This window comes from Xyrauchen texanus, chromosome 20 (assembly GCF_025860055.1).
Source record: "Xyrauchen texanus isolate HMW12.3.18 chromosome 20, RBS_HiC_50CHRs, whole genome shotgun sequence".
In the NCBI taxonomy this organism is placed as follows: Eukaryota; Metazoa; Chordata; class Actinopteri; order Cypriniformes; family Catostomidae; genus Xyrauchen; species Xyrauchen texanus.
In genome coordinates, this window is record NC_068295.1 from 16,282,379 (window position 1) to 16,306,541 (window position 24,163).

Genomic DNA, 24,163 nt, shown 5'->3' on the forward strand with positions numbered 1-24,163 from the left:
CGTTATGATGACAAATGTAGCAGTTACGCAAAATCAACTAAAAACAAATGGTAGAATAAGCAGTGCTTTTACGGTCCATTCATTGCAGACGACACGCGGAAAACCCATGTTGCGCATGCGCACTTCGATCCTGTATTCTTTAACATGTACGGCAAAAAGCACAAATCTGCTGTGCCTTTTGACGTAAATATGTTATGCCCGTAATCATCTCCGTTACGTATCAGACATGGACCAATTAAAATCGAGATATTCCTGGACATTTGCGTAGCTAACGTCATTAAACCACAGCTAGCATACATGCCTAATCCCCGCCAAATTCAAAATCAAAATGACAGCACCGGCCGTAATCACGGAATTAAGAATTTTTTCCAAGATCGATTTTAATTCCAAATATGAGTTAATTGCAAGAGGGAGGTCTACGCCAGCCTTAGATTGACTAGTACAGCAAAAGGGCCCAAAAATTATCCGATCATTTCAAACTGATTGGTATGTAAGAAAAGATTGGCTATGTGGCTGTGCTAACAATCAGCGGCTGTACTGCTATCCCTGCCTGCTTTTTTCAACCAGTCAGACTGTTTGGACTTCAGCGGGATATTGTGATTTGAACAACCTGCCCGCAGCTTTAACCAAGCATGCATGAAAAGTCGTCAGCTCACATCCAGTGTCAAATTACACTGAAAATCTTTGGAAAATCTCGAATCGACCTTGCACTTGACGAGCAAAGGAAGCTGTATATAACCTACCACAATGAAAAGGTAAAGGATTGTTGTATTGTATCTTCTGTTAAAAAAAAATAAGCACATAATGTTGTAAAAAATAAACAACTTATGTTCTGTTATATGTTCTGTGTTTTGACTACTGAATTTTGTATAATAATATCTAATGAAGATATATTAACAAAATCGTATATATTATATATAAAACATATATAAAATACATAAATTTCTTGATATGCCGCGCTTGTGCGTAACGTTACGTTCACTGTTTACGCGCTTGTGTGTGTGTGTGTGTGTCTGTGATAGAGAGAGAGAGAGAGAGAGAGGACACGATATACAAACTGATTTTTACATTTCTTGATATGCCGCGCTTGTGCGTAATGTTACGTTCACTGTTTACGCTTGTGTGTGTGTGTGTGTGTGTGTGTGTGTGTGTGTGTGTGTGTGTGTGTGTGTGTGTGTCTGTGATAGAGAGAGAGAGTACACGATATACATCCTGATTTTTACATTTCTTGATATGCCGCGCTTGTGCGTAATGTTCACTGTTATTACGTATTATTAGCTTAAACAATAAATCAGGTAATCTGGCTTTCATAACTCAGTGCCTAGCCTCTTTAAGACATCACCGCACGTCACTGGTCATTATGGCATGGTTAATGATAAGTCACAGCACCTTGCAAAATATATGAATAAATAAACAAACTGTAGTTTCACTCTTTGAATTTAGTTTGGTTTAATTCAGAATGTACTTTCAAATCTAATACTTTACAATAAAGCAGAAACTATCCTAAATTGAAACTTCTTTCCACTTACAGATCCGGTAATGATATTTAATGATACCCATCATGTTACAGCAGCAGGATCAACAAATTATAAATGCAGGAATTCAATGACACTCACCTTTCCTGTAGCATGTCCGTTACTCCCAGAGACGGACAACACCTCTGAAAGGTAGGTGTAATGTTTCGACTTTCCTACAGACAACAGAAAGAAAGAAAAAGAGAAAGAGAGAGAAAAAAGCTAATAGTTAACTAGGCTCGGCCACCTTTTCTGACATCTGAGTTTTAACTATTTCATCTGATGCAAATAGGAGGCGGTGCTAATTCATTTTAAGGTGAACCTCTCTAGGTGATGGAACACGTGAAGTAGTAACTCATTTACAAAGAAAAGACTTTTGTCTCCAGGTCCATTCAGTTCTGGGGAAGGGGATTCAATTAACAGTAGCAATCATCTCAGTATTGCTATTTGGAAAGTTGACACGTGACATGTCAATGCACTCCATTGTAGGCTAACATTTACATACATTTATATAAAAAAAGTGTATAAATGGTCATCATTTCATTTAAGTTTTTCACAATTTTTAATCCCCCTTTCCCTTTACTATTTCATTTTAAACTATCGTGCAATGTGACAAATGAAAGAAAAAATATTCTACCTAGTCTCAATTAATATGAAGTCTTATCAGCTGCATGCATAATAATGATGAGAGAGTTAGACACATACATGGGATACATGTCAACCTTCCAAAACTAGTTGATGTCAACTACCCATTTACATCCTCACAATTTAATAATGAAGTAAAAAATGTTTTTTATACCTGCTCACATTCCCCCCCGAGACCATGACATTCTGAAGGCTGGAAAGACACATGATCAGGGTGTGTGTCTGTGTGTGCTTTAACATCTGCAAATGAAGCATTATCACAGGAGGAGACTGTTAAACCAATAAATCCAATATTTGACATTTTCTGAAATAGGTATCAATCCATCAAGTACAAGGTATCGTTTAATAGTTGTATAAAAATACAGTGGGACCCAAAGGTCTGAGACCACATTGAAATTATGGAATTCAAAATGTAAACACTAATTTAAACATGAAAATAAACAAAGTTTTAGGATAAAAGAAAAAAAGAAAAACTACTAAAACATTATGATGCATCAAATTAGTAACTCTTTCAAACTAACTAACTAATGATAACCCAGCACAGCAGATGGACAGACATAGCAGAGTGTATCAGAGGCTTGCTGACCTGCACGATTTGACGTGTTGAATTCTTGAGAGGCCTCTGCAGGTGAGCTGGAACCAGAGCAGGTTGACATGGGCAGGATGTCCCTACATACGATCAACTGAACCGTGCCCTCCGCCTTCCGCAATATATCCACAACTTTACTGTGGCTCAGCCCTGACACAATGATTCCATTCACCTACAAAACATAAGGTACATTATATGGTATCACCAAATCTGTGGATGGAAGAGAAATTACTGAGTGAATGACTTGCATATACCTCCAAAAGTATGTCTCCCACTCGCAAGCGACCATCCTGCTCGGCCACGCCCCCGCAACAAATATCCTTTACTCTCAGTGTGCTCCCATTGACTCCACCCACCAGAGCAAAGCCCAGCCCACCCCTCTCTGGCTTGGTGAACTCCACCTGAACAATACAACTCTGCAGAAAAAAAGAGAAATGGGTATATTACTTACTTAATGTATGATTAAGATCTAATCAATACAAACTTGCAAACGAAGTTGTGTGACATTCAGAATTTAATTGAGAATGGCTTTTAATTCATAAAATTTTGAATTTGAAAATAATTTAAATTGAGGTAGCAAACAGGATGCAGAATTGCATTTTCAAACTTGAATTTATAGAAAGTAAAATTAAAATATGATGTAATTAAAAGAAATACATTGAATCATAATCATTTAATCCATCAATATCTTCTGAAGAGATCCAGTTGATTTTAGGTGAGAACAGACTTTCTCTTGACAACAGCCATCTTGACAACAGTCTCCATGGCAGTTATGATATCAAGCTTGATTACACTTCCTATAGCTCCATCTAGCACTCTCCATGTGCCTCAAGTACTAGGAAGCGTAATCAAGCTTGAAATCATGATCGTACCTAGAGACTGCAATGGCAAGATGTACAATGAACGAGTTATATTTTGGTCTGTTGCCACCCAAAATCAAATGGATCACTTCAGAAGACATTGATTAAACCACTGGAGCTTTATGGATTACTTTTATGCTAACTGTATTGCTTTTTTGTGCTTTAAAGGCCTGATCACCATTCACTTGCATTATGTGGAGCTGAAGCTTTTCTTCTATAAAAATTTGTTTATGTTCAGTAGAAGAAAGTAAGTCATTCACATCTGAGTGTGAGTAAACAATGAAAGAATTTTATTTCAGTTGAAATATGCCTTTAATCTTGGTGAATGTTATTTTCAACATATACATTTTTTAAATGAAATGTTGTTTATGTTAACATTATTTAATGCATTATGAATTAACATGAACTAGCAATGAACAATTGTATTTTCATAAATTAATAATAACCATGATAAATCAATACTGTAAAAAATGTGGTTAATTTTCAGTTCATGATACCTAATGCATTTACTAATCAAATAGAACTTTATTGTAGTGTTACTAAAGATTAAAACGTCTTGAAAGTTATATAGGACAGACACAGAGACACACAGAAAGATGGATAGACAGATATTCCCCTTCCTGTCATTCCAATTCAAATTCAACTTTCTGTGGGACGTGGCCAATTTGATTCAAATCCCAGCTCATCAACTGAAAGGGAGGGATTTCTTATATTTCAAATTTAGCCCAACTCTGGTATTTACTGATTTACTGATTACTGTTTGAATAGAGTAAAATTAATGAATTATGAATCTAGTGCCGAGGATGATGACAAAGGTATTGACAGGTGAATGACATGGAGAGATTACAGAGTTAGAGTCAGATTACAGTCCATGTCGTCAACATAGGACCAGGCCGAGAGACAGTTACCTCCTGCTCTGATGTCACAGAGAGCCTTTTCCTGAATCGTACGGCACTCTCAGGAACAGGTTTAACTGCAACAGAAATGAGAGAGAGAGAGAGAGAGAGAGAGAGAGAGAGAGAGAGAGAGAGAGAGAGAGAGAGAAAGAGTTTATGTGCCTGAAAACTGCAAGATACATCAAACTCATTGAACATAAATCAAGTTACTGGAATCATACAAAAATGACAAAATCCACTCAAGCATCACACTAAAGCTTATCCCTCCTGCTAAAATGGAAACTAAAACACTGCATTGCAATTGAAAACAATTCCTAAACTCACGAGTGTCCCCCTCCTTTGCTGCCATTCTGGGGAGATGTGCTGATGACCTGCTCCAAGCTACAGTAGGTAAACTATGAGCACCTTTTCAAGTGCTTTCGGACCTCCTGGCTAGCGGTCTCCTAGCAACACGGATGCCCACTAGATCAGCATGGCCTTTTATTCGTCAGAAACAATGAACAGGCACTTTGATCGGCCAGAGGAGGCCATGTCCCTTGCTAATAATTAATTCTGCATCCGCTGCCCTCTGAGCAGGACAGAACTCCTACACAACAGGGAAACAGGAAACCAAAGGCTTTACCATCCGCAGGAGCTGCCTCCACATCAGGTGAGCTGGGCTCTTCCAGGCGAGGGAACAGCTTTTTCTCCTTCTTCCATTCAAAGAAACCTAGAGAGGAGAAATAGTGAGGATAAGTACCAAGAAGATATGTTATGGGAATATGAGTAATGTATAGTACTTCAGAAATCAGGATTTGATCAATTTACAACTGTCTGAAAATATTTTAATTATTTATTTTATTTGTATAGCCTTTATTTTTTTATATATATATTTTTTTACAATAAATACACTTGGCCCTACACAAATGTATAGGCTGTACACATGTTAGGCACAAAAAATTATTGTTAATTAACACTTTATGACATTTTCTGAAAACATGGTGTTTGCTAAGGCAAGCATCACTTTTACTGTTGCTGATGCTTACGTTTAGGGATTTGAAAGAAACTGGATAGTGCACCCAAAATTGAAAATTCTCTTATCAATTACTCACCCTCATGCCATCTAAGACATGTATGACTTTCTTTGTGCTGCAGAACACAAGCAAAGATTTCTAGTAGAATATCTTAGCTCTGTAGGTCTATACAATGCAAGTGAATGGTGATCAGTTCTTTGAAGCTTCAAAAAGCAGATAAAGTCAGCATAAATAAAATCAATCAGACTCCAGTGGGGTTAATCCATGTCTTCTGAAGCAATCCAGTATAACACAGTATTACTCCTTTTCACTTTAAATCTTGACATCTGCAGTTTTTAGGCACAATCATGATTTCAAGCTCGATTACACTTACACTTCCGCAGTAGGAAGTATAATCAAGCTTGAAATCATGAATGCCAAGGAGACTGCTCTCAAGATGTACAATGAAAAAGGAGTTATATTTTGGTCTGTTCCCACCCAAAACCAGCTGGATGACTTAATAAGACATTAATTAAACCACTGGAGTCATATGTATTACTTTCATGCTGCCATTATCTGCTTTTTGGAGCTTCAAAGGCATGGACAACATTTACTTGCATATTGAGGACCTACAGAGATGAAATATTATTCTAAACATCTTTATTTGTGTTCTGCTGTAGAAAGATAGTCATACACATCTTAGATGGCATGAGGTTGTGTAAATGATGAGAGAATTTTCATTTTTGGACGAACAAAATGTTAAATTTTAAATGTTAAATTTCTGTGCTCAACTTGTCCTTTGTTATATGTACATGGTTTGTGCTTTGGACATGTTTGATACCTCATATGGAGTGCCAACTATTTTCTAAGCAATCAATCTTGCACTTTTCACCTGGTAGATGATAAAAAAGTGAAAAGGGGGCCCAAGCCATATCTATGGACCAGAATATCATAGAGAGTTTGGTGGACTCTTTTGACATGGGCCAGTAAGCAAACACCTAGCAACCCTACTGAACAACTTAGCAACCTCCTAGCAATGCCCTAGCAACCCCCCCTCTACACCCTATCAACTGCATAGCTATGCTCTGGCAACCACTAACAACATCCTAGTATTATAGCTGTGATTTTTGCATGGGCAATCACCACTTACATTTTATTCAGAAAATAAAAATATATATTTATTTATTTTATTTCAATATACCATATGAACATTAAACTTTATTTCAGAAATTCCAACACAACTGACACACACAGGCAGTATACAGTGAAGATTCAAATTAAGAGAATCAAATATTACTCAGGACTGACACCAATGAAAAAGGTCTCTAATAAGAGTTCACAATCTGCTCAAAAAATCGAAATGGCCAGTGAAGTGTGTAGTGAAAGCCTGGGCTGTTCTGGAGCACCACTGGAGAAGCTTGACGCCTCATTACTGTAACTTCAGACTAGACTAAAAAACACGTAGCTCACGACTGCCCTCTGCAGCCCAGCCTCAGCTTTCACATGCCCAGAGCTAGCGAGAACACAATTCACTGACAACCATAGTTATCTCCCCATGGGAAGGTTAAGACCTATAATGCCATATAATCATATGACTCGTGATACCAACAAACACACACTCTCAGTGTGAAATAAGCAGAGATCAAACAATTATTCCTTAAGTTTCAGATGTTACTCCTAAAATTCCTTAGAAGTAAAAAGAGACCATTTTTTCACTCCAAATGTTTTTTTTAAAGAGATCTCCTTTGAGATTTTTCTTTACTTTGGGTTAGACTGTGGATCAAATATGATTCAGCCCATTATAAGTCAATTATTGCTGTAATTCAAATAGACTGACTGCTATTGTGGTTTCAATCAAACACATACCATTCCATTTATCTTTAGGTGTTACTGGTTGATCATCTCTGAAACAAAGAAAAAACATTTACCAAACTTTACAAAAGCAAACACTGACATGTAATGAATGATTTTCCATAATCATACTGTACGATACTCTAAATTTCTGCTCTCACCTCATGGCTTTGAATCTGACTTTGCGTGGGGCACTCTCACATACTTTCACTGCATCCTCCAGTGTCATTCCCAGGGTGCACTTCCCACAGATGTAAACAATCTTGTCATTGGGCTGGATGCTGCCCTCCTCACTAGCAGGTGAGTTTGGAACCACCTCTAGGACATATATTCCCTGCCACTTGCTACCAATGCCTCCTGTGAGCTTGATACCTGCACAGACAAATGGAATTCATGAAGTCAGAATGTTACAATTGCCCCTAACTTCTGTTAGAGTCATACCCATAACAGGGGGCACTTGAAAATGTACATTTACCATAAGAGCACATCCAAGCAATAATATTATTGCTGTAATACTTTAAAAACTGTGAATAGTTTTGTAATGATCAAGATCAGCTGATAAGTTAAGAACAGTCTTTAACTGAGTAGTTCAATGAAATAATGTTCATTAGATATTTTAAATATCTTTTAATTCAGCCATTATATGTTCCTTTCATTACTAGTGTTAAAATTGCACAAAACCTAATAGCCATGATAGAATCTTATATGGTAGCTACAAGCGACAATGTAAGCAGCCTTAAAGAAATTTTGTGTTTCGTAATTGCCACATTACAATTGCCCCTGGTCTACCCCACTATAAAGCATTTCCTCACCCAACTGTCCTGATGGAGTCTTGGGTATAACTATGTCTTGGAATGTGTCAGGAGGCGGTGGGGGCAGTAGATTTTGCACAGCTCTGCCCAGCACCATATGAAGTCTTTTGGAGGAGCACCTTAGAATGCCAATAACCACGTCATCTGTGACATTAGTCACATTTTGACCATTCACCTGAAAAAGAGATAATGCCATCAAATTTCAATCGTATCAAATCTGTATGTTCATTAATTGAATTTTGCTTAGATGTAAATAGAATAGTGGGAAAAAAACTGTACTATGACAAGTCTGTCTCCTGCTCTCAGTCTTCCATCTGCTTTGGCTGGATTATCCAGTACATCTTGGATATAATAGCAATTGTCCAGTTTACTCCTGGTTATTGTAAAACCAAAGCTGCCACACCATGATTTGGAGAGTGAGACAGTCAATTCAAACTCCTTCAACATGTCCTAAAAGAAGAAAGAACATATAAATTAGATTTTTAAAATGTATCCCTGCAAGCTGGTCACCTGCATATGTTGTGTTTTGGATGCTGGTCCCATTATGAGATGCTGATGTTCTGGTGTCCCCTTCAGGCTGTTTAAGTAGCCTAACCTGCAAGACTTCCTTAGTCCATCAGCTTAATTTTCCACAGTTTTCCTGAGCAACCACTGGGCGGAGCCATGATGCTTGCTTCCTGTTCCTGGCCTCAAGATGCAATGTAAAACTAACCGAAATGAGTGATCCAGATGGAGAACATCAACCACTTTAGTGTTATTTGGAGAAAAAAATTATTTCAGCTCAACTTGTGCAGTTGTTGGCTGTCATAACAACTCAGTTAATGATATCATCTCAGACCATCACTTCATGTCATCTGCATACTCAGGTGAGGCACTGTCAAAAAAAAAGTTCATCTCGACTCTGTGAAGTATCAGCGCTATAGATTAACATGCTTTTGACAACTTCTACAAATGTAATACTTTACCTGCTAAGAATAAACGCTGAACCGGGTGAAAACACTGGAGACTGGAAATTGAAAACAGGTGAACTGTGGAACACTTCTGCGTTCAGGTAAAAGGTGGATAGCTTCTACAAGATTCACCAAATAACTTTTGCTTGTGAACAGTGATTGCGCAGATACACCAGCTAGACCAGCACCAAGCCATCATAAACCAGCCTGGACATTTGTACAGGTCTAAGCTTGTCTGTGCCTATCTACATAGACTTCACCTTTTGGGGATCTTCGTCCTCCTCCTCTTCATCGTCCCAGCCATTGTTGCTGGTTGAAGGGGCAGAGGACTGGGCAGGAGGCGGAGGTTCTGGTGGGGATGCTGACTGAGGTACTTCATGGTAGGGTGGAGGTGTGCTCAACGTTGATTGAGAAAGGTTGGGCGGAGGAGGCAGATTACTGGAGACAGCTGCCATGGCAGCGATGGTCAAGTATTCTTCATCAGCTATGACAGTCAGCCCATTAGCTGTGAAAACTGAAGCGCTCCCATTCATACCTTCACTGGAATGACTGTGAACAGATAACAAGAAGTGAAATTTTGTTTGGCTCTACTAAATCTCTACTGATTTTAGTTCATTTTAAATAAAATTTTAGGATCTTATCATCTTTTTTATTGGTCATATCACACAGAATATACAGTGGTCCCAAAAAGTATTTGTAAACTTAATGTCTGTGCATTAGGTAACAAAATACCAAACCAAAGAGAATTTATTCATGCATCATTGATTTTAAGATGTTCGAAATTTTGTTTACAAATGCATATTAAAGGAATATTCCGGGTTCAATACAAGTTAAGCACAATGTTGATTACCAATGATGTATTTACACTCGTCCGTCCTTTTCTTTAAAAAAAACAGTGAGGTTACAGTGAGGCACATACAATGGAAATGAATGGGGACAATTTTTTTTTTTCTCAAGTTTGAAGACATAAATGTGAAGCTTATAATTTGATAAAACCTATAACATTAATTCCTCTGATAAAACCTTTGTCCTATTTGAGCTGCAAATTTGTTTAAATCATCATTTTAGGGTTTGTTAACATTACATGATCATGGTAATGACGTTGGCTATAACTTTACTCAGAAAAGGTTAGAAAGCGATTTTATCACACTAAAATCATGTTAACACGCATATTGTTTATGTCTTGTAGCAATACTTTTTGAAATATTGAGTATTTTAACATTGACAGATTGGCCCCATTCACTTCCATTGTAAGGGCCACACTGTAAGTCAGATGTTTAATTTTTTTAAAGAAGAGGATCAATTTTAATTTTATTGGTAATCAATATTATGCTACAAATGCTGTCGATTGAGCTTAACTTTTATTGAACCTGGAATATTCCTTTAAGCTGGGATAGAAGAAAGGATTTTAACACAGAAAATGTATCACACTTCACATTCAAGTGTCCAAATAGTTTTGGGGATCACTGTATCTAAAAAAACAAACAAACAAACAAACATACAAACAAACTCCCAATCAAAGAAACAAAAGGTAATTCATCTTTTTGTGTATCTGTATCATACAAGTACTAAAAAGAACCTGCAGGCTTTTACCTAGCATAAACTGAGCTATGGTTGCTTCTTGAGATGCTATCATCATTTGATTCTTGCTTATGGCTTGTAATTGCTGCTTCAGGGGCTTCTGGACTTCGTGTGGTGTTGGCAGTTGTCACTTTAAGAGTGCATGGAGTTGGGGGTGGGGCTTTGAACTTATGCTCCTCCTCCACCATGGCATGAAGTTTGGGTTGCTCAGCTTCAATGGAGGATGGAAGTGAAGGTGAAGATGAAGGGCTTGATGTAGTATCATCCACCAGATCCCTGTCTTGGCTCTGTTGGGTCAGGGGGATCTCCTGGGTTTTCTCCGGGGAACCTTCTTTCTCTAAACCCATCTCCATTGCCCTCTTCTTGAGGAAATGTTTGAAGTCTGGAGCAACAGACCTCGCTTGCAGGTCTAGAGACTTGGATCTCAGTTCACGGGTTGGAAGTGTGGAAAGACCCTTTCAGAGAGGGATGTAAGTTTGTGAAAATCTGTTAGTAATTCAAATCATACATTTCCATTTGAACATGAAACAATACAACACAACCCCAAATTAAAAAATGATTCTGAATGTTTTCTCCCAAAGATGTGTGTTCTTAAAGACCCAATGCAATGGCTTTGTGATTTTCTTTCCTGTGTTGATGTATTTCCTATTGAAACAGCATTTTATTAAGTAGCATTTTATTGGACAAAACATTCTATATACTTTCCGTATGCCTCTCTATACAATATGTGCCAACAATATTTTTTTCTATTTTCTATTTTCCCTGAAGAGAAAGACTGTAAATTGTAAAACTGTAAATGTGTATATTTGCTAAAAGTTTATTTGTCAACATTAGAGATTGTCACACAACTAAAGGACTAAAACCCACAAAATTAAACTTGAATTTTGATTTGATGGGGTTTTATGTACTGAATATACAATTAATTTACACAAAGAAAAATAATTATATATTGTTACCATCAATAGCATCATGAACATTTAAAATTTTCAGTTATAAAAGGACAGTGTTGAAGGGTATACCAGTGAGGTCTCAATATCTGGATGTTCATCCTGTGATGGTCTGCAAATTGACAGCCTGACCTCAGATGGAGAATTCTGGAGAAGATGTAGAACTTCCTGTGGTAACAGAAAGAAATGTTTGTCATGAAAAATAAACATCTTGACCAAAACTAATGATGCGTAAATATCTTGTAGTTATTTCATCCATTATGAATAAAGCACAAAGGGATCATTTCTGTGTATTAACTGTGACTTAGAAGGGCAAGTTTTTAAAAAGCATGCTAATTGTGTCATAATGCTGTCAATCAGAGAACAATTACACCATGACACACACTAGTTAATATATACAAATACAAATATATTTTGCTCATCATCTTCCCACTACATCTTTGAGATTAATCGTCTCACACTTTTTTATATGTTCAGTCCTGGAATGCTGGATAAATATATCCATTACCTCATTGGAGAGGCCTCTAACAGATTCTCCATTGACAGCAATGATGATGTCTCCCTCCTTTAGAAGCCCAGAGTCCCATGCAGGCTGAGCAGAAGAGAGGCTCTTAATATGCACCATGCTGGCCTCATCAGGACTTGGCTCAGATATGAGGAAACTGAACCCCAGACCACTTTCATTCTTCTGTACAGTTACCTCGAAGGTGTTCTCTGTCACACAGAAAGCACAGGACATTTTTAAATTGTTGATTTCAAAGTGTACATACTTATATACTTATGTACAATCTTATATAGTTATGGGTTGTTCCAAACCTGTATGACTTTTTTTACTTGGAACACAAAAGGATATAATAGACAGAATATTAATCACCATACATTTTCTTGCAGATTTTTTCCATACAATGAAAGAGTATGGTGACTGAGGCTAAGATTCTACCTCACATCTTTTGTGTTCCAAGTCATATGGGTTTGTAACAACATGAGGGCGAGTAAATGATGACAGAATTATAATTTTAGGTGAACTATCCCTTTAAAAGAAACTAAAGCTTCTTTACACCTCAATTAAATCCATTTGTTTTTCAAATCCAATCTCTAGGACTGACGGTCCGCAATGTTTTTTTTTTTTTTTTTTTGCAAGATATTAAATTTGATCCAATTGTTCAGATAGTATAGTCAGTAGCTGGTATATCTACATTGGTTACAATAGTAATTACTTAGTTCTCATGTGCTCATATCCATTTATGACATATTGTTAGATGACATTGCTATATTTAGTTTATGATGTTACAGTCCCGAATTGAGGAATAAATGCTACTTGAAATCTGATCAGACCAATCAGATTTTAAAGCTTATATTTTGCATATAAAAGTGAATGTAACTGTCAGAATTGATGTGAAACATATGGCAAGCAAAAATGCAATTATACCATTTTAATGTAAATATAAAAAACAGTGCCCCTTTGGACATGTTCTATTTTTGGCTTGATCTTTGAGATATGTGTGTCTGGCAGCTAGCACAGTGTCGCTGTCAGATTCAGTTGAAATGTTTGGCAGAGTGCTCTCCCCCTCTCTAAGCCCCGTCTCACCATCTGACACAAAGCTGAAGTCCTTGGCCCTGACAGACAAGGGCGTTTCCATGGCCACATCTCTCCTAAGGAGGGTGGGGGCGCTCTGCACACTGAGGGGTGAAAAAGATCTCTGTCTCTCCAGTGTGGATGAGGCACTTGATGTGTCCAACACCACTGGAGGTTCTCTCTCCAGAACCAGACTCACCACCTGAAATAGTGCAGCAACCTGTCACAAGCCACTCAAGCCATTTTTGTCTTGTTTTCCAATAAAAATATGTAAACACCCTCAAACAAGATACATTTTCTTGAGAACCAATATTGCAAGTGGCAAGACTTGTTTTTGTAATGGATATAAATTAAGTTTAAATTCCATTTTCTTTCTTGTTTTAAGCATAATTCTAGCAACATTTAGTGAATGCTTTAAACAAGATAAAATAATTAGCCAATGGGGTAAGAATAATAAGACTTTTTCAAGTAAACTAGTAAATATAGTTTTTTTTAGTGAAGCACATTTTTGGACTTTTCAAAGGTTAACACACATTTCAATCTGATTCAAGAGACAGTTTGTGAACAATTGTACATGATTAAAAGATAAAGGTGTTGAAAAAGGAACACGTTTTTGGGAGTTCAGTTTGGGACACAGTCATGTACAATCCTAATAAGCATTACGACATCATCATACTGCTTGACTCAAGGTGTATTATCTAACCAGTGCGTAGGGGTGGAGATTGGTCAGCTTAAGTGTCATAGTGTGTCAGTACAATCCCACACGGCTTAGCGTCATTCACCAGAAAATCTTATTAGCCCAATCAAAAATAATGACCAACACATATGCTTTCTATGCCCTATGTCACTTCAGATCTCACTGCTGTCTGGGAACCTCTAAGACAGAAGGGCTGCTGGTGCTGCTGTCCTAAAGCGACATGTTGGTGAGAGGGGCAAAGACCCTTCAGACATATTATGACCTTGTGCTAGAGTTCATATCAACGGCACTTCTCAAGATGTCAGAGAAGATTAAATGAAAATGACTGCTTTTAAACTGTTTGCAGAAACACATTACAAACTCAATGCTAGTGGTCTGATTTCATAAACTGGTGGATTATGTCTTGTTTGATTGGTTAGCATTGTCCAGTCAGCCCCTGCTGGTAGATAACTACACTATTCTGTGGACTCCATTGATGACTATTCAACAGTAGCCCTAAATTATGACTAAATAATAATAATAATAATTTAAATCTCATATATCATTATATTTCGTTACCATGAAATTGACTTCTTAATATTTTTCCCTGTCTGCTGCTGCTTCTGATGTCACAGCTCAGAAAAGTCGCTAGTGAATGGCTTGGGCTTGTGTTGTCACCAGTCAATCAGCATTTTCATTACATAATTTTATGATACTGGTGATTGGTTCAAAAACTTCCATGCCCAGAACTGCCCTGAGTAAAGATAGCATAATTAAAATCGAGTACTTCCATAGGTCAATTACTACTTAAATGTTTGTGAGGGTACCTCTCCAGTCCTCTTCAGGCACTCGACCGCCTGCCTGTGGGTGACACCACGCAGGTTACAGCCATCTACCTCCAGCAGCCTGTCACCTGTCACACGCACAAGACATTCATGCGTCACAACTGGACAGGAGGTTGCATATTCATGCTCATTAGCATGTCTGCAAAACATCTCTTGTCAAGAACACTGGAGTCATATTTGTATATTGTCAAGGAAATTACAAATACTCATAGATCACACCAAAGATTCTCAACTATCCTGCTGAAATAGAAAAAGCTTAAACCAGCCTAACATTGTTTGCTGGTCTTAGTTAAGTTAGCTGATATACATTCAAGGTCAGGCTGGTCTGTTTGATAGCATTTTTCAGCTGGTCGATCACCTAAATCTGCAGCATTTGGCCAAGCTGGGAGACCAGCTAAACCTGATTAAACCAGCCAGCAAATGATCTTAGCCTGGTTTTCCCCCCAGCAGGGTGTACTTATTAAGTACATACAAATATTTTATCTTTAAATTGGTATTATAGGAGAAAGAGCAGATAACACAATATTTTGAGTGCAGAATATGATTAATGTATTTTAATTGGCTTTACCGATCTGTATTCTTCCATCTTGATCTGCTGCTCCTCCTGATATCATGTTTTTTATGTAGATTCCACCATGCCGTACATTAGTGTTGATTCCTCCCTGAAAATAACAGTCCTAACAGTCACTCTTGTTTAATTCATCCATGTTTGAAGATTCACAGATATGAGCACTACACTGAGTAGATGATACTCACAGCAACACTGATTCCCAAGCTACCATTTATCTTTTCAAGCTCCATGTTGATCACTTCACCTGGCTTCAGGCTGAAGCTGGAGGAGGTATTGGAGAGCCCATCCTTCACAGCATGAACAAAATATTTGTAATTATTTTTGACTCATGTGTGACATTTCCCAATAAAACTGGACACTATACAGTGCTGCAAGTCACACCTTAATATCCAGAATCCGCACCACAGGTATATACAGCTTTTTCCCCATTTTAGGAGCCATGATATTAGAGAGGGTCTCCTCCAGTTCCTCCATGACAGGCCTGTACTCTGCATTAAGTGTGCTTTGGGAGTCAAAGCCTTTTTCCAGCATCATCCCTAGATTACTTGTAGCCAGAGAGGTCTTACTGTCCTGAAGAGACTCTACTCGATAGAGAGAGAAAAAAAATAAAAAATATATTTTTTTTATCTAGCAGTTGTTGGCTTTGTCAGTTTTTATGAAAGGTGTGTCATTTTTGCAGCACTAGTTTCACAAAAGGAAGCTACAAAAATAAGCAGTGTTTTTAAACAGGTTTCCCAAACACTCCCCTAAAGGTAGCCCAGCCCCAAACTCATTGGTTGACTCAATGTTGCTGTGCATGGCTAGTTGGGATTCTCAAACAAACAGAGCAAATCTTTGATAGCACCACAGAGCTACAATGTTTATATTTTTTTTTGGAAATCAACCTACAAATAGCTTATAGTCTCTGCATAATAAACTGGGATAAGAGAAAGTATTTATATTCAAGTAATTACCCACTTCACCTTTAAAGTGCAACCCCAATTCCGAAAAAGCTGGGACAGTATGAAAAATGCTAATAAATACATAAATGAGTGATTATATTCATCCTTTGCTATATTGAAAGCACTACAAAGCAAGTTTGTTAAGTTTAAAAAGTAGAATTTTCTTTATGTACACAATTGTACAAGGTCTTCGTTGCCATATGGTGTCCTTCATAACATTCTCAATTGGAGACATGTCAGGACTGCAGGCAGGCCAATCTAGCACCCACACTCTCTGCTAACACAGCCATGCACATGTATTCTGGGCAGTATGTGGTATGAAGTTGTCCTTCTGGAAAATGCAGGGAAGTCCCTGGAAAAGACGGTGCTGGATGGCAGTATATGTTGCTCCAAAATTGTTACATATCTGTCTGCATTCATGGTGAACCTACAGATGTGCGAGTTACCCATGCCATGGGCACTGACACACCCCTGGCCCATACAGACACTGGCTTTTGGACCTGACACTAATAACAGCTTGGATGGTCCGTTTCCTCTTTGGCCTGGATAATACGATGGCTGTGTTTTAAAAACAAACAAATTAAACGTGGACTCTTCGGACCAAAAAACACAGTTCCACTGTCCTACTTTCCATCTAAGATGGGACCGAGCCCAGAGAAGTCAGCAGCGCTTCTGGACAGTGTTGATGTAGGGCTTCTGCTTTGCATAGTAAAGTCTTAACTGGCATCTATGGATGCAGTGGAGAATGGTGAATATAGAGTGAATATCATTTACAAATCACTCCATTTTGTTTTTATTAGCATTTTTCATACTGTCCCAACTTTTTCAGACTTGGGGTGGTAAATGCATGGAGACAGAGCATTTGAACAACGTGGAATTACATGATACAACATACAATAGATCTAATGATCAAAACGCACGTTTGGGTTGAGAAACAATGAGCTCCACTTCATCTGGGCTGTTCTGCAGGATGGCAGCAGCTGTATTAAACATCATGCCCTCTAGACTGATCTTATTCAGAGAGATCAACCGACCACCTAAACATAAATGAGAAAAGCTGAAAGACTTTTTCTTTCTTTATTTGGTAATAATAGGTGGAAGACAGTCAATATTATACCTGGTCTGATTCTGCCATCCTTTTCAGCTGGTCCGTCGGGAACAATGGATGCAATGAAAATGCCAAGATCTAACCTTCCTGTGTTGTCCTCCCCAACTATTACAAAGCCTGCACAACAACAGTGATACACACAGATATTAACAAATGTTTAAAAAGGAATAGCTAAGCCAAAAACACAACTTCTGTCATCAATTACGGATGTTGTTCCAAACCTGTATAAAGGGATATTCGGTGAACAATCCCTTTAATGCTATACAAAAGATGCATAAAAGTGGCTTTTATATTTTAAACAAATTTTTTCTCACCAAAGCCAAGCTTGGGATCTTTTTTCAGAGAAACACAAATTATTTCTCTTTCCGGGCTTGTTCTTGTGGGAGTGTCTGCAAAATATATTTTTAAATTAAAATACTAATTTTATCAAGTACTCACAAATATTGACAAATGTTGCTTAGTATCAGTTAAAATTCAACACCTTTACCTCTTATAGATGATGTAGTGGAATGAACCTCTGAGTCCTGCATTTGCAAAGAGACATTGGACATTATCCGGTAAATTGGTGAACTGAAAGTTTCCAGTGGGCTGCGGAGAGACAAGATCAATACGAAGGGCCTTTATTTTCTATATATATATATATATATATATATATATATATATATATATATATATATATACACACACACACACATATATCTAGACAACAGATAGTTCCGGTCCTTGAATCTGATTAGACGAGAGACGTTCCATGAGCACTGATGATGTGACAGCATCAGCACTCCGATGCTTCACTGTGTGTGTATCACTCCACTTGTGTTTGTGCTGTTCTAAACTAAAGTGTAAGAGCAGTGCAGATCTGTTAAGAGCTATGGTCTGTTTTTTTTTTTACATTACATATGTTAGCCAGCAGGTAGTGGCAAAAGATAATATTTATGTGTAATATGAGCCAATTAGGTGACGTGAAGTGAATCCGCATCAGCCGTTTAAATACAGCAGCTCTTCGTGATCGCTTACTACACTTACTACACTACACTACAAAAGCTAGTAAATAGCTTAAAACGGCTTTAAATGAACAACTTCAGCATTACAGCTCATCCCAGCTGAGAGACACAACAGACTGATTAATTACACAATGGGTGCTGTTTAAAATGGTGGAGGACATTGCGGTTTCTAAAGTGATCGACTCAGGCTACCGCGAAACAGGGAAAAATACCCCCACATGGACGCTATTTTTCCACTGAGAAAGCTGACCTTCAGAAAGCTGACAGCATCTCTTCTTGGGTGTGGCAATAGGTGATCATACACACTCCAGCTTTCTGTCTCTCTCTGGCTCGCACACACATCCATCCTTGTTTACCTAATAACTTGTTCAAAACAGCACAAGCCGTGATAATATTTCTGAAGTGACATTTTTGAATTACTAACGGCGGCTTGGACGCATCACTGAACCAGCAAAGGCAGATTATGATCCGTTGCGTAAGAATGTAGTTCCATGCACAAAAATGTACTTGTTCATTGAACTGTTGTATATAAGCAATATCACACTCGCAAAAAAAACTTGCTATATGGCCCTAAATCAGCACTGCTGTGATTACCTACGGCACTCGGCCTGCGTCCGAATCACAGCAGTGCTGATGTAGGGCCATATTGCATTTTTGCTCATGTGATATTGCTTAAAACTTAGGTAGAAGTCATTAAAACTAATTTTTTAACCACTCCACTGATTTAATATTAGCAAACTATAGTTTTGGCAAGTCATTTAGGACATCTACTTTGTGTTAACTGTGCCTTTAAGCAACTTGAAAAATTTCAGAAAATGATGCAAAGCCTTTAGACAAATTATCTTATGATTGGAGGTGAACTGAATTTGAGGTGTACCTGTGGATGTATTTCAAGGCCTACCTTAAACACAGTGCCTTTTTGCTTGACATCATTGGAAAATCTAAATAAATCAGCTAAGACCTCAGAAACAAATTTGGACCTCCACAAGTCTGGTTCATCCTTGGGAGCAATTTCCAAACACCTGAAGGTACCATGTTCATCTGTACAAACAATAGTACGCAGGTACAAACACCATGGGACCACGTAGCCATCATACCACTAAGGAAGGAGACGCATTCTGTCTCCTAGAGATGAACATAGATTGGTGTGAAAAGTGCAAATCAATACCAGAACAACAGCAAAGGACCTTGTGAAGATGCTGGAGGAAACAGGTAGAAAAGTATCTATATCCACACTAAATGAGTCCTATATATAGTCAAAACAACCTGAAAGGCTGCTCAGCAAAGAAGAAACCACTGCTCCAAAACCACCATAAAAAAACCAGACTACAGTTTTCAAGTGCACGTGGGGACAAAGATCTTACTTTTTGAAGAAATGTCCTCTGGTCTAATGAAATAAAAATTTAACTGTTTGGCCATAATGACCATTGTCATTTTTGGAGGAAAAAGGTTGAGGAGAAGCCGAAGAACACCATCCCAACCATGAAACATGGGGGTGGCAACATCATGTTGTGGGGGTGCTTTGCTGCAGGAGGGACTGGTGCACTTCACAAAATATATGGCATCATGATGAAGGACATTTATGTGGATATATTAAAGCAACATCTCAAGACATCAGCCAGGAAGTTAAAGCTCGGTCACAAATGGGTCTTCCAAATGGACAATGACCCCAAGCATAACTCCATAGTTGTGGCAAAATGGTTTAAAGACAACAAAGTCAAGGTATTGGAGTGGCCATCACAAAGCCCTGACCTCAATCCGATGGAAAATGTGTGGGTAGAACTGAAAAGAAAACACGTGCGAGCAAAGAGGCCTACGAACATGACTCAGTTACACCAGTTCTGTCTGGAGGAATGGCCAAAATTCCAGCAACTTATTGTAAGAAGCTTGTGGAAGGCTACCCAAAACATTTGACACAAGTTAAACAATTTAAAAGCAATGCTACCAAATACTAAAAAAGTGTATGTAAACTTCTGACACATTGAGAATGTGATTAAAGTAATAAAAGCTGAAATAAATTATTCTCTCTACGATTATTCTGACATTTCACATTCTTAAAATAAAGTAGTGATCCTAACTGACCTAAGGCAGGGAATTTTTCAACAATTAAATATCTCACATGAATTGTGAAAGTTTAAAGAGTTTAAATGTATTTGGCTAAATTCTATGTTAACTTCTGACTTCAACTGTATATATATATATATATATATATATATATTCGCGTGCGCGAATCAACTGGCTGGTGTTTTTACGGACATTTTCAATCTGTCCCTCTCCCTGTCTGTAGTCGCCACATGCTTCAAAACATCAAAAATTGTGCCTGTACCGAAGCAAGCTATAATCACTTGTTTAAATGACTGGCGTCCTGTTGCTCTGACCCCCATCATCAGCAAATGCTTTGAGAGGTTAATCAGAGATCACATCTGCTCTGTTCTGCCCACCTCTTTGGACCCATTGCAGTTTGCCTACCGTAACAACCGCTCCACTGATGATGCCATTGCATCTACACTACACACTGCTCTTTCCCATCTGGAAAAAAGGAACACATATGTGAGAATGCTGTTTGTAGACTACAGTTCAGCATTCAACACCATAGTGCCCTCCAAGCTTGATATGAAACTCCGGGCTCTGGGCTTAAACAGCTCACTGTGCAGCTGGATCCTGGATTTCCTGTCAGGCAGACGTCAGGTGGTTAGAATGGGCAGCAACACCTCCTCATCACTGACCCTCAACACTGGAGCCCCGCAGGGCTGTGTTCTTAGCCCTCTCCTGTATTCCCTATACACGCATGACTGCGTGGCAACACATAGCTCCAATACCATCATTAAGTTTGCTGACGATACGACGGTGGTAGGTCTGATCACTGACAATGATGAAAGAGATTACAGAGAGGAGGTGCACACTCTAACACGCTGGTGTCAGGAGCACAACCTCTCCCTCAACGTCAGTAAAACCAAGGAGCTTGTAGTGGACTTCAGGAGTAAAGACAGAGTACACAGCCCCATCACCATTAATGGAGCACCGGTGGAGAGAGTTAGCAGTTTCAAGTTCCTCGGTGTCCACATTACTGAGGAACTCACATGGTCCGTCCACACTGAGGCCGTTGTGAAGAAGGCTCACCAGCGCCTCTTCTTCCTGAGACGGCTGAGGAGGTTTGGAATGAACCACCACATCCTCACACGGTTCTACACTAGTACTGTAGAGAGCATCCTGACTGGCTGCATCACCGCCTGGTACGGCAATGGCACCGCCCACAACTGCAAAGCCCTGCAAATGGTGGTGCGAACTGCCAGGAACATCATCGGAGGTGAGCTTCCCTCCCTCCAGGACATATACACAAGGCGGTGTGTGAAAAAAGCTCGGAGGATCATCAGAGACTCCAGCCACCCGAGTCATGGTCTGTTCTCACTGCTACCATCAGGCAGGCGGTATCGCAGAATCAGGACCCGCACCAGCCGACTACATGACAGCTTCTTCCCCCAAGCAGTCAGACTGTTGAACACTTGATCTATCAGGATCAATAATTAGCACTGCACTTTATTAACCTATAATCTCACACTGGACTGTCAACATATTCTCCTCAATTCAACTACTTATATATATTTCATATACTCCCACTTATTGTATATTGTGTATTCTATATTGTGTGTATTGTTTACTGTGCATTGTATATAATTATTGTGTTGTGTAAGTATGTGTACATTTGATATGTAAATTGTGTTGTGTAAGTATGTTGTTTATTGTAATTGGTTTATGTCTCGTCACTGTCATGACTGCTATGTTACTCGGAACTGCACACAAGAATTTCACCTACTGTTGCACTTGTGTACATGGTAGTGTGACAATAAAGTGATTTGATTTGATTTGATATATATATGTATATATATATATATATATATATATATATATATATATATATATATATATACAGTTATAAGACTTTTGCACAGTACTGTATATGAAAACACACACACACACACACACACATATATACAGTTATAAGACTTTTGGACAGTACTGTATATGTATACACACACACATACACACACATCCATATATATATGTGTGTGTGTCTGTGTGTGTGTGTTTATGCATGTTTATGTGGTTTACGAGGAAAAAAATGTAGGTTACAAACTGGTAATTAAAGGGTATTATGCTACAAATGTCGTTTATGAGGACATTGTTTTTGTGAGGGTTGGGTTTAGGGGTTGTGTTAGGTTTTGGGGATAGAATCTATAGTTTGTACAGTATAAAAATCATCATGTCTATGGAAAGTCCTCATAATGATAGGAAGACCAACATGTGTGTGTGAGTGTGTGTGTGTGTGTGTGTGTGTGTGTGTGTGTGTGTATACATATACAGTACTGTGCAAAAGTCTTTAAGTTGTTTCACAATTTTTCACAAAAACTTGTTAATGTTCATTGTTCATGTTTCAGAAAAACATTTGTCTTAAGATGGTTATTTACTGTATTTCTTCAGTTTTAGTATGTAAATAGGAAATATACATTTTAGACTCCTAAACATTCCTTTTGCAAATAAATAGAATAGAAGAACAAGGAGCCCTGCAACAAATGGCATGGCCCCCACAGAACCCCCTAATGAACATCGAGTCAGTCTGGGATTACATGAAGAGACAGAAGCAATTGAGATTGCCTAAAAAGATAGAATGCCATGTATCTGCCAACAACAAAGGAAAAACGTCTAGGTTACATATGTAACCACCGTTCCCCGATGGAGGGAACGAGACGTTGTGTCAGAGAAGCGACACTAGGGGTCTTTCTTGAGCGCCGATATTCACCTCTGGACTATGAAAAAAGGCCAATGAGAGTTGGCAACCAGTATTTGCATGTCCCGCCTCCGGACATACGGGTATTTAAGCGGCGCAAATACGGGAGTTCATTCAGGATTTTTCTGAGGAGCCGGAAATGGTCCGGCCACAACAGTGGCTCGGCTCAGCGACGTGGCAGGGGAGACACAACGTCTCGTTCCCTCCATCGGGGAACGGGGGTTACATACGTAACCTAGACGTTCCCCTTCTGTCGCTCTCTCCACGTTGTGTCAGAGAAGCGACACTAGGGGTCCACTTATAAAAGTGCCATGCGCTGAGCCGTGTACGTGAACTGCTGATACAGGAGCGAGCAGGTATTCTTACGTGCAGGATGTCCAACTGTATCAGGCTGCACCTACCCTTCCCCAATGCCCCATTTAAGCCATCAGGATTCCTTATCGTTACCCTGGAGGGGGGAACAAGGTGCTGGCCGCCAACCTGGGAACGGGCCAAGCCTGGCCGGGCCTCTTTTCTCTCTATGTTTCTTGCATAGAGCAACAAAGGCCGGGGCCCTTACACGCATTGAGGGAAGGGGGTCTTAGCCCTTATTCAGGGTGGAGAAGACCCTGCGGAGGCCACGCCTACCCGAGAGGGGAGGCAAGTTTAAGTGGCAAAACCATCAGAGGCCTGCTTAGGGCCTATGTGGAAAAGTTGGTGCATTGGTGGATCCAGCCTCATAGAGGGGGGAACATACAGCATGGCAACCGAGGCAGCCATGACTGCCTAAGGGAAACACGGGAGTCTGCTCGCCAGAGGGGACAGAACCGTGGTGTTACACACAGGGGGAGTCTGAAGGAGGCCTTACCTGTGGAGCACCTATACCAGTACAGGGTAGCTTGCGGTACCCGCAGTGGCTTGGGTCGGTGAGTTCCTCCGCTAAACTGCGACCCACGAGGGCTAGGGAGGAATCAACCATTGTCCCAAACCTGAGATCTCCTGGGAATGAAGGCGCACTGTTTCCCCTGGTTAGGAGGAAG

General features: G+C 39.1%; 1 protein-coding gene across 2 annotated transcripts in view; it reads right to left on the minus strand.

The window, feature by feature from the left end:
* Positions 1-24,163, minus strand: part of ptpn20 (protein tyrosine phosphatase non-receptor type 20) — a 53,927-nt gene that overhangs the window by 11,618 nt on the left and 18,146 nt on the right. Inside the window, exons 17-39 of one of the 2 annotated variants that reach the window (XM_052151145.1) lie at positions 17,842-17,942; positions 17,669-17,743; positions 17,364-17,471; positions 17,167-17,283; positions 15,687-15,886; positions 15,491-15,592; positions 15,303-15,396; positions 14,717-14,802; positions 13,226-13,415; positions 12,146-12,351; positions 11,710-11,805; positions 10,703-11,145; positions 9,370-9,658; positions 8,439-8,609; positions 8,160-8,334; positions 7,509-7,719; positions 7,363-7,400; positions 5,127-5,213; positions 4,517-4,581; positions 3,003-3,164; positions 2,746-2,920; positions 2,314-2,390; positions 1,617-1,690 (exon numbers count right to left, since the gene is read on the minus strand). In XM_052151145.1, the coding sequence (XP_052007105.1) occupies positions 1,617-1,690; positions 2,314-2,390; positions 2,746-2,920; positions 3,003-3,164; positions 4,517-4,581; positions 5,127-5,213; positions 7,363-7,400; positions 7,509-7,719; positions 8,160-8,334; positions 8,439-8,609; positions 9,370-9,658; positions 10,703-11,145; positions 11,710-11,805; positions 12,146-12,351; positions 13,226-13,415; positions 14,717-14,802; positions 15,303-15,396; positions 15,491-15,592; positions 15,687-15,886; positions 17,167-17,283; positions 17,364-17,471; positions 17,669-17,743; positions 17,842-17,942 (3,342 nt within the window). The other variant, XM_052151146.1, reaches the window with a different exon arrangement.